At 44.7% G+C, this 10,019-nt stretch overlaps 1 protein-coding gene across 3 annotated transcripts; it reads left to right on the forward strand.

The window, feature by feature from the left end:
- Positions 1-48: 48 nt before the first annotated feature.
- Positions 49-9,456, forward strand: ints13 (integrator complex subunit 13). 3 transcript variants are annotated; one of them, XM_017494158.3, is made up of 18 exons: positions 49-259; positions 379-509; positions 975-1,224; positions 1,316-1,390; positions 1,486-1,688; positions 2,319-2,399; positions 2,522-2,612; positions 2,777-2,905; positions 6,004-6,085; positions 7,037-7,126; positions 7,248-7,337; positions 7,510-7,688; positions 7,820-7,984; positions 8,090-8,244; positions 8,464-8,694; positions 8,819-8,961; positions 9,103-9,238; positions 9,320-9,456. In XM_017494158.3, exons 3-18 carry the CDS (start codon positions 1,000-1,002, stop codon positions 9,354-9,356), a joined length of 2,112 nt encoding a protein of 703 aa, XP_017349647.1. In that variant the 5' UTR covers positions 49-259; positions 379-509; positions 975-999; the 3' UTR covers positions 9,357-9,456. The 3 variants fall into 3 exon arrangements, with proteins under 3 accessions (XP_017349647.1, XP_053544393.1, XP_053544395.1); XM_053688418.1 differs by having other exon boundaries at positions 2,777-2,904; positions 6,000-6,085; XM_053688420.1 differs by having other exon boundaries at positions 382-509; positions 2,777-2,904; positions 6,000-6,085.
- The last annotated feature ends 563 nt before the right edge of the window (positions 9,457-10,019 follow it).

Below are 10,019 nucleotides of genomic sequence, written 5' to 3' on the forward strand. Positions count from 1 at the left end.
TGCACACTAGTGACCTCTATTGGTCAGAAGAATAGCGTGTAAAACTGCACTGTGTGTGTGTAAGTAAATAAACAGCTGATGTGAAACGATACCAGAGCGATTCCTGACAGTGTTTTACTATTTTATTGTAGCCTAGAAAACCACCCATATGAAGTTCTTCCTCAAACACGGTTTCCTGAATTCCACATAACACCGGAACCATTTGAAGTCTTCTTGTGTTTGTACGGAATGTTTTGATTGTGCGCCCATAATGTTCTGGGTGAGTGTTTAAGTTTCCGAAGCAGCTAGGGTTGTTTTGTTTGTTAGTTTTATGGTTTTTTTTATTGATGTTTTGTGAGTTGTAAAAATTGTGGATAACTTGTTGTTGTTTTTAATCAGTAGCGATAAGAGTTCGGCCAGTGTTTCTCTCCTCTGCTCCGGCGTTGTGTTGGCACTGTGCTCATGGCTAGCCGGAGTGTTTACTAGCCTGGGGCCTTGCGACTGGAGCTTTTCATCGTACAGATAAAACGGTAGGGATTTTCCAGCACGTTCTCACTTTAACTGCAGGTTTCCTCCCCAGCAACCGTGTAGCATTGTGTTGCTCAGGCTAGAAGCTAGCACTAGGCTAACCGTGTGCCTGAACACCTGTAAACTTATTCACACCCATAGCTAAGGTCTAAAGGATGACTTACCTCGCATTGCATTCAAAACCGGTATAGTGGAAGGATGTAGCATGCTGTAGCCTGTAAATACAGGAACAGTAAACCCGATTAGTGATGGAAAAGTGAATAAAGAACAGCTGGCGTTCATGTTCAGTGAGCAGTTCAGCTTAGCCAGTCCACCTACTATGTGATGTTTTGAGGAGATGGGAGGAAACCCACAGAGACAGGATGAGAACATGGAGAAGCTCAGGGTTAGATCTCAGTTCTGAGGTTTTGTGCCACCTGCAAGCAATACGTCACAGCTCTGTATTTCTCGTCATGTGCTGTTTACAGGTCCTCAGCCGTGGATAGCAGCACCATGATGTTGTTCTCAGTTTCTCACAAGACCGTGTTCGTGGTCGACCACTGCCCCTACATGGCCGAGTCAAGCAGGCAGCAGATCGAGTGCGACATGCTGACCAAAAGCCGAGCGCAGAGCATGATCCCTCTGGCGCCGGTCTCGAAATCTCTCTGGACGTGCGCTGTGGAGTGCTCCATGGAGTACTGCCGTATTCTCTACGACATCTACCCTACGAGAAAGCTCGTAAGATAACCACATCAACCACAGTGTTGTATTTCAGGATCTCATGAGCAGTGGTGGTACCTGTTGTTGTTGTTTGTTTTTTTTGAAACAGGTAAACTACATTGTCAGCGATTCAGAATGTCACATTTTGAACACTTGGAGAGAGGAAAACCAGAGTGTTCAAGAGGTAAAACAGACGTCTCGGCGCTTACCGCGTATCACACGTAATGATAAGACGGCGTTCTGTGCACGTCACGCAGCCGTAATCTCGTCTCTTTGTAGTTAATGACCGCGCTGGCAGCTGTAGGGCCTCCCAACCCACACGAGGATCCAGAGTGCTGCAGTATTTTGCATGGGCTGGTGGCAGCGGTGGAGTCCCTCTGCAAGATTACAGAGTACCAGCATGAGGCCCGGACCGCTCTCGTCGACGTTGCGCACAGAGTCTCCAACAGGGGGCGCATCATCTGCCTTACTAATGCAAAAAGGTAAACAAAACCGCAGATCCCATGAGGCTTTCGTTATTGTTTACAGAAATGTCATGTGCACTCACTTTCCACTTTATTAGGAACACCTGCTCATATCAAACATCAGAATGGGGTGGGGGATTTATCTTTTGTGGGATCGAAAGACAATCTGATTAAGACGTATAGTTTAAAAGTCTAAACAGTGATGTAAACATATGTAATGATAATGAGTCTTTATTGATCACATATGCATTACAGCCCAGTGAAATTCTGTTCTTCACATACCCCAGCATGTCAGGAAGTTAGGGTCAGAGCGCAGGGTCAGCCATGATACAGCGCCCCCTGGAGCAGAGAGGGTTAAGGGCCTTGCTCAAGGGCCCAACAGTGGCAGCTTGGCAGCTTGGCTTGAACCCACGACCTTCCGATCAGTAACCCAGAGCCTTAACCAGCAAGCCACCGCTACACCACTAACAAGCCACCACTGCCCCCTCTGATCTGACAGTCGTCGTGCTGTAGGGAAGAATTAGCTGGGAGTTTGGCGAATCAGAATCCCATGTTTGTGCTAACAGATCAGAACAATAACTAATTTATTTATTCGTAAGAAGTGGATTCCTGTGCAGTGTACCACTAAGCAGACTGTCTTATTCGCAGTGACACACACGTCCGGATGCTGGAGGACTGTGTGCTAGAAACTATTCAGGAACAGAACAAGCTCGCTGCTGGATCTGACAGGTGTGTGTTTTTAGTGCGTTAAGATATTATGTTCAAAATGTGCACAATGCTTTTTAACTCAGTATCAGCACTGTTGAAGAGTTGTTTAGCTGCCATCAGGCTGTAATATGTATTTTGCGCAGACTTATGCCCATTCAGCAGTGCGAGCTCGTGCTGGTGCATATATACCCACAAGGAGACGACACCTTAGTGTCAGACCGGCAGAAGAAAGAGGTTAGTCTTTTACTTTTTTCTCTTTCTTCTCCAAAGCGTCAGCCTAATATCTGCGCTCGACCTTCTTGTGCAACATTAACGCTTTATCTACGCTTCATTTGCTTCAAGTTCCTGGTAATGGATTTAAACGCCTGTGCTCACTGTTGAACTGTAATGTTTATTAGATCACATCTGTGCTAAGCAGTGAGGTGCACAGTGTGCGCGCTGGGAGGCACCTAGCCTCCAAACTGAATGTGCTGGTGCAGCTGCACTTTGACTTGGCCTCAACCACTATCACTAACATCCCCATGAAGGTAAGATCTTCCCCTCCTAGCTGAAGATTCAAAAACACTGCGTCGCTATGCACATTGAAATAACTAAAGGATATTGTTTTCCGCTTCAGAAAACACTACGAGGACCATGCGCGATGATGATGATTAAATTGTTGGGGCATAAGTATGAAAAATAATAATAATAATAATAATAATGCAGACAATCTCAAAGTTTGTTTTATTTACTAAAGCACTTACCGTACATGAAACTATAACTGATCAGAGATTTAACTCTGTTGTTTCCTCTAATTAGTATTTACAGTCCACCAGGACCCCGTTCTGAATGTTCACAGGAATTTAGAGACCTTCGGTGGAAAAAGCAAAAATAGTTGTATTCATTGTGATAGGAAACGCTGCAGATCTGTAGGATTCATGGGCGTAGAGAGTCATATCGTCTTTTTTTTTGTCGTTGTTCCTTTACACCGTTGCCTCTGGCTTGATCATTAGGAATCTCCATGTGGATTTCTGTAAAACTGTACAACTTTGTGACCATTTTCACTGTTCAAAGCACTATATAAATAGAATGTAATTGCATATGTGGCTGTATATGGTTAATCAGCAGACTGAAATAGTTTGGTTTAGGATTCCTGGCTGAACGATCCTCTGATGCTGGAAGATCCTCATTTAATTTGGAGATCATCGCCTTGGGGAGACGGCGTGCTATCGGTGACTTAGTTTTGTTTGAACTTTCTCAAGCTTCTGGAAATCTACTGAATTCTCAAAGGTCGGCTTTGCTAGGTGTGCTGTCTTTAGATCCTTTTGCCTGACCCTCGAATGCTGGGGAAACTTTGGAGCCGTTCTTCTTGTCCTTTCATCCTGCACATGAATCTGTCGATTTCCCGTGGGAGTTTGTATCAGTTTAAGCAGGGTTGTCTGTAACAGAGGGAAGCACTGTTTGTGATTTTGTCTTAGTTGGTTGATGGTAGGCTTAACAAAGTAAAAAAAAAATGTGTTTACAAATTTAAAACTCTTTAATATCTTATTTATACAAGTATTCAGACCCTTGGCTAAGGCCCTCCAAAACTGTTTGCATGTCAGATGAAAAACTAAGCAGTGAAGTCCAAGGAACTCTGAGTAGAAAATTGTGTTGAAGAGCGTTGAAGCATTTCTGAAGCTTTGTTAACATGAGCACCCTGACCTCCATCATTATGAAATGGAAGGCGTTTGGAGCTTCCATACAGAGATGTGAGAACGTGCCGGAAGGCCAACCATCTCAGAAATACTCCATCAATCAGGCCTTTATGGTGGAGTGGCTAGATGGCAGCCACTCCTGAGCAAAAGGTGTATGACAAGCACTGTGGGGACATAAGGAAAATGATTCTCTTGTCTGAAGAGACAGGAATGGAACAGTTTGGGCTGGTGAAAGTAGCTTTACTGCTCATCAGCTAGCTGTGGCATGGTGGTGACATCATGCTATGTCGGTGCTTCTCAGCTGCAGGGATGGAGAGACTGGTCAGAATTGAGCAGTCCTTGAAGAAAACCTGCTTCAGGTTACATACGGCCAATACAGCCAAGACGATGCTGGCGTGGCTTCGGGACAGGACTGGATGTCCTTGAGTGACCCAGCCAAAGCCCAGAGTTAACCCCGTAGAACACCTGTGGAGAGACCTGACGATGGCTGTTCACAGACTCTCCCCATCCAACCTGATGGGAGAAATCCAGGTGTGCAAAGCTCGTAGGGACTTACCTAAGAAGATCTGAAGCTGTAATTGCTGCCAAAGGTGTTTCTAGAAACTACTGAATGAAGGGTCTGAATACTTAAGAGAGATTTCCAGTGTGAAAACCCTGATTTTTGCTTAGTCGCTGCAGGTTATTGTGTGTAGATTGATGCCCAGAAAGTCTATTTTAGATCAGATCTGTAACACAGTAAAGCGTGCAAAATCTGAAGGGGTCTGAATATTTACACGCAACAACAGTGGAAGAATCAAATGGCCCACCATCTAACAAAACACTCTCGGGGACACACCTGGATCCGACGCGTCCGTGTCTCCGTCCCCGGCCACGGCGTTCGGGTGCATAGAAGTGCTTGTAAAACTGTTCAAACCAGGCTCCCGAATGTAATCTAATACCATTATTGTTCTGAACCCTGAACCTTTTACTGTTTTCATGTGTCTCTTTTTCAGCTTTGTCATGACTGCTGTTTTCATGGTGTATTTTTTGTTTGTTTTACTAGCCTACATTAAATGTCTGTGTGCAGGTCAGTACTCTAAAGCTTCCAGAGCTAATCTCAGAACCCCAGGATGCATGCCTCCCTCAGTCATACAGCTTCTATCTAAATAAGTCATATAGTCATTACCACCAAACAGGGGCCCGTGCCGGAAACAGGACGAGTTTCTGTAATTTTGCCTCACATTCCTCCTGTAATCCGTATTCCATCCTGCAAACTTTCTTGGTCAAGTTATAAAGGGTTGGAAATTGAGCCATACACTTCATGGATAAAGTGAGTGAGTGAGTGTGATGTTACTGGGCATGTTCTTCAGTGTGTAACGCCTGTCCTCTAATCAAGAATTCAACAAAGGACACAGTGTCTTTTTATTTATTTATTTATTTATTTATTTATTTATTTTCCCCCGACCAAGGATGATTATTAGGTTCACGCCAACGGACCTTCCCGAATGAAATTTGACATGCTCGTCTCATTAAACCTATACTCATTTCAGTTATAGTAGGTGAAACTTGAGGTTCTCCGTGAAATCTGGACATGAGAATGTGGCACAGGTTAGAGAAAGGATGCAACAATTGGCCGAACATAGAAGTATTTTTCCTGTTAAAAGATCAGTTTCGGTTAATGAGTATGCTGAAAACATACGAGTTGTGAAAGTGTCAGTCTTTAAGTCATGTGATTTAGTGAGATGCCGATGACGCAAACGGAAGCTCTTCCTTCATTCTCACCTCAACTCTCACCTTATAGGGTGATCTTTACCCCAGATACAATGTAGTGCTCTTGTTCCTTGTGCTGTGTGGAGTTTTAGTCTGTTCTCTTTTTCTCGTCTTCTCATCTCTCTCTCTCTCTCCTTTTCTCACTCTGTCTGGGGAAACTCGACTGTTTATGTGTCTGTGTGCTTTCTGTCAAACTGAAGGAGGAACAGCATGCCAACACCTCCGCCAATTACGACGTAGAGCTCCTGCACCATCGAGATGCTCATATAGAGTTCAAGAACGGTATGTGACATCATCTTGTTTCTTTTTCTTTCCTTACACGTGATCACTAAGAAGGTATTAAAAGCGCGTGCTGTGGTGTTAGATATACAGTCCCCTCTGAAAGTATTGGAACAGCGCAGTTCATTCTTTTGTTCGTGCTATACACCAAGGACACTTGGGTTTGAGATCAGTGTACATCTAGAACACGACACCTTTAGTGGCAGACCACCCAGTTATTAGGTGAGCAGAAGTATAGGAACAGATAGTCTTAAAGTAAATAACTCCTAATGTTTGGTTGCATATCCCTTGCACACGATAACTGCATCAAGCCTGAGACTCCATCACACCAAACTGTCACATTCTGATTGTGTGGTGCTTTTCCAGGCTTTTACTGCATCTTCTCTGAGATGTTGTTTGTTTCGGGGGGGGTTTCTCACTTCACTCCCCCCCCCTCTGAAAATTAGCAGAAAAAATGTTCCTGTAAACTTCTGAATTCATACTGCTGTTAGAATAATGAGTTCCATCATCAATAAAGATCAGTGAGAATGTTCCAGAAGCAGCCATGCAAGCCCGAGCCATGACACTACCTCCACCATGCTTCACAGATGAGCTCGTATGTTTTTGATCATGAGCAGATCCGTTCTTTCTCCACACTTTGTCCATTCCCTCTCTTTCTGTATTTCTTTGTGAATTCAATCTGGCTTCTCCGATTCTCACCGCTGACGAGTGGTTTGGCCTCAAGAAACACCTGTCAGTCGCTTGTTCCAATACTTTTTGATCCCTTGAAAAATGGGTAGGTTCGAACAAAACGTGCCATTTTCTAAGTGCATCTAGAAGTAAATATCAGATATTTATTCAAATCAGACTTACGACTGCCTGTTTGTCTGAGACTCTAGAGTTTACGCAGAATGGTAAATCTTATATATATCCATAGCGTTCATCATATATTGTTATACATATATATATATACAGGTGATGGTCACACGGGAGGCAGCAGCAAAGAGAGCGGTATAAGAGAAACTGTTACGCTCAAATGGTGCACTCCGCGCACCAACAACGTGGGTAAGTGTGTCGTGGGACAAGTGGCGTTTTGCCGTTCTATACTGTACTGTTACATACACCGTGTGTGTGTGTGTGTGTGTGTATATAATATATAACCTGCTGCTGTTGTGTTGGGTTCCAGAGCTGCACTACTGCACAGGAGCTTATCGGATCTCTCCTGTCGATGTCAATAGTAGACCCTCCTCATGTCTCACTAACTTCCTGTTAAATGGCACGTTTGACTTCCTTACTATCTTTTTTTTTTTTAATAACGAGAGACAAAATATAAACGTGTATACAACAAATGTTCTAAATGCATTCGTTAATTGAAGGACACAGAATAACCACACACACACGCACGCACACATGCACGCACACACACACACCCCCTCCCCCCCTTTCAGGTCGCTCTGTTCTCTTAGAGCAGCCGCGCAAAGCCGGCTCGAAGGTCATCAGTCACATGCTGAGCTGCCACGGCGGGGAGATTTTCCTGCACGTGCTCAATAGCACTCGCTCCACACTGGAGGATCCTCCTTCCATCAGCGAAGGCTGCGGAGGACGCGTTACCGACTACCGCATCACCGTAAGTCCGCCGTTTTTTTAACCTCGCCGCAAATCACAGCACACTTCGGGAACATTCCCAGTCGGTGAAGTAGTTCTGCTGTTTGAACAACCCTGCAGACCGCGCTTTTCTCTTTTTCTTTTTTCTCGCAGGACTTTGGAGAGTTTATGAGGGAGAACCGCCTCACTACGTTCCCGCACGTGCTAGCGGATGCTGCAGGACGAGCACCCTTTGAACGAGCAAAAGCCCAGCTGGAGCGACACACACGTTACTGGCCCATGATTATTTCCCAAACCACTATTTTCAACATGCAGGCAGTGAGTCGCGTGCCTTCATTTCTTTTGTAACGGGATCCACGTTATCAACTGCTACCAGTCGTTCGTTAGTTAAGTGAAGTCTGATTTCTGTTCCGCTTTTGTCAGGTGGTGCCTTTAGCAAACCTGATCGTAAAGGACACTCTGACTGAGGACGACGTCCTGACATGTCAGAAGACTGTGTACAACTTGGTGGACATGGAGAGGAAGAATGACCCTTTACCCATCTCTACTGTGGGCTCCAGGGGCAAAGGGCCCAAACGGTGATGACCCCAAAAGACACGTTATTTGCATATCTATTCATCTTTTAAAGCTGGGCTTGAAGCCACTCACTTGTACAGGCGGTTTAAAAGATTTCAGAGACTACACGTGTATGATCTGTATAAAAGAGGCCGAATATAGATCTACATACAGCGTATGGTTTCAGTTTATTACCTGTTTCAGTTTTACACCCAGTCACTTTCGGACTCTGTGCGCCGCAGAGACGAGCAGTACCGGATAATGTGGAACGAGTTGGAGACTCTGGTTAAGACCCACGTCGAAACCAGTGAGAGACACCAGCAGGTTCTCGAGTGCATCAGCGCCTGCCGGAGCAAACCGCCGGAAGAAGAGGAGAGGAAAAAGCGGGGAAGGAAGAGGGAGGACAAAGAGGAGAAAACTGAGAAGAACGGGAAAGAGTCTGAGGAAAAAGTGTGGACTCAAGACGCTGAAAGGTTTGAAGGGTTTATCATGGATCTGTTTTCTCACTCTAAGCTTTATAAAACTTCCTTTATTATCAAATCATTTTCCCCAAATACTTTCAGCCTTGGCCTTTTTGTTTTGTCGTTGTTGCTTCAGACTGAAGGGAGCAACGGAGCGAGAGAAAGAGAACGAGAGTGAACCCGGGGTTATTAAGGACTCTCCAGATTCTCCAGAGCCGTTCAATAAGAAACCCAGACTTGCTACTTTAGAGGACCTCCAGCCCCCAGAGAAATCCAAAGGTATATCTTCGTCATCGTGAACAATCTTTCACAATCAGTCTTGTTAAAAAAAGTTTAGTTTTTGTTTCTGCCCGATTTGAGCGGCGTGTGTGTTGTGAACCCGTCGGAAAGTATTTTCTCATGAGCGTCCTTCTCGTTCAGGACCCGTCTCCTTACTTAGTCTTTGGACCAGTCGAATCACTCAAGCCAACTCCAGAAAGCACCCCGAGTTTGCCGGAAGGCTCAACTCGATCAGTAACAAGGCGGAACTGTACCAGCACCTGAAAGACGAGAACGGGTTAGTCATCATCTCGCCTGGTCCCGTCTTTACTGCCTCCAAACCGTTTCGTTTATCTGTGGTTTGTTTGTTTGTTCTCAGGAAAGACGTCCACGAGAACGGTAAAGCTACCAGATGACGGATATCCAAGAGGAGGATTTTTGTTTTGTTTTTTTTACTGACTTTTTACTGTATAAAATCTAAAACACAATAAAACCCAAGTATTCGCTGTTTGTTTACCTCGCGTGTGAATCTGATTCTAAAACATTTTTATACACGCTGTTATGTAATCAGTCGTCATAAGAGATCGCTTCAAATAAAATAATTTATGACCGTCGAGTCATTTTGTTCGTTCGTCCATCGAGTACATGCTGATTGAGTAGGTTACTGTGCACAGCTCTACTGTATATAGTGACTAATTTGACAACCGGAAAACTTTCAAGTAATGATTAGTGAAGGCTCTGTGATAGGTGTGTATGTGGTTCGAGATGTGGCGACGGTCACGGCTTGTGGATGGGGACACCGCCGTCCTGGAATCTCTATTATATAAAAGTGTCATCATCGAGTAGGGTACAGGAAAGGAAGGAAGGGCTGGAGGTTGGTCAGATAGTCCCCACACTGCAAGGCAGGACGGCGTTGAAAGCACTGGAGAAAGCAGAGAACATGATTCTCATGGGGCGTGTAGATCTGCTTGCAGATTTATTACAGATCAATCACTAAAACCTCTCATTTTGATGTGTATTTAGACCCTCGGCTAATCGCGGCTCTCCGAACTGCGCTCGGATGCAGCACAGTCTAAAAC

This window comes from Ictalurus punctatus, chromosome 19 (assembly GCF_001660625.3).
Source record: "Ictalurus punctatus breed USDA103 chromosome 19, Coco_2.0, whole genome shotgun sequence".
Lineage (NCBI taxonomy): Eukaryota > Metazoa > Chordata > Actinopteri > Siluriformes > Ictaluridae > Ictalurus > Ictalurus punctatus.

What these genes read in the sequence shown, in the direction of transcription:
- ints13 (XM_053688418.1), top strand. Translation starts at nt 1,000, where the DNA reads ATGATGTTGTTCTCAGTTTCTCACAAGACCGTGTTCGTGGTCGACCAC. An exon ending in TGCCTTACTAATGCAAAAAG is followed by an intron (nt 1,689 to 2,318) that starts GTAAACAAAACC and finishes TCTTATTCGCAG; the next exon opens with TGACACACACGTCCGGATGC. An exon ending in TCCGCGCACCAACAACGTGG is followed by an intron (nt 7,127 to 7,247) that starts GTAAGTGTGTCG and finishes GTTGGGTTCCAG; the next exon opens with AGCTGCACTACTGCACAGGA.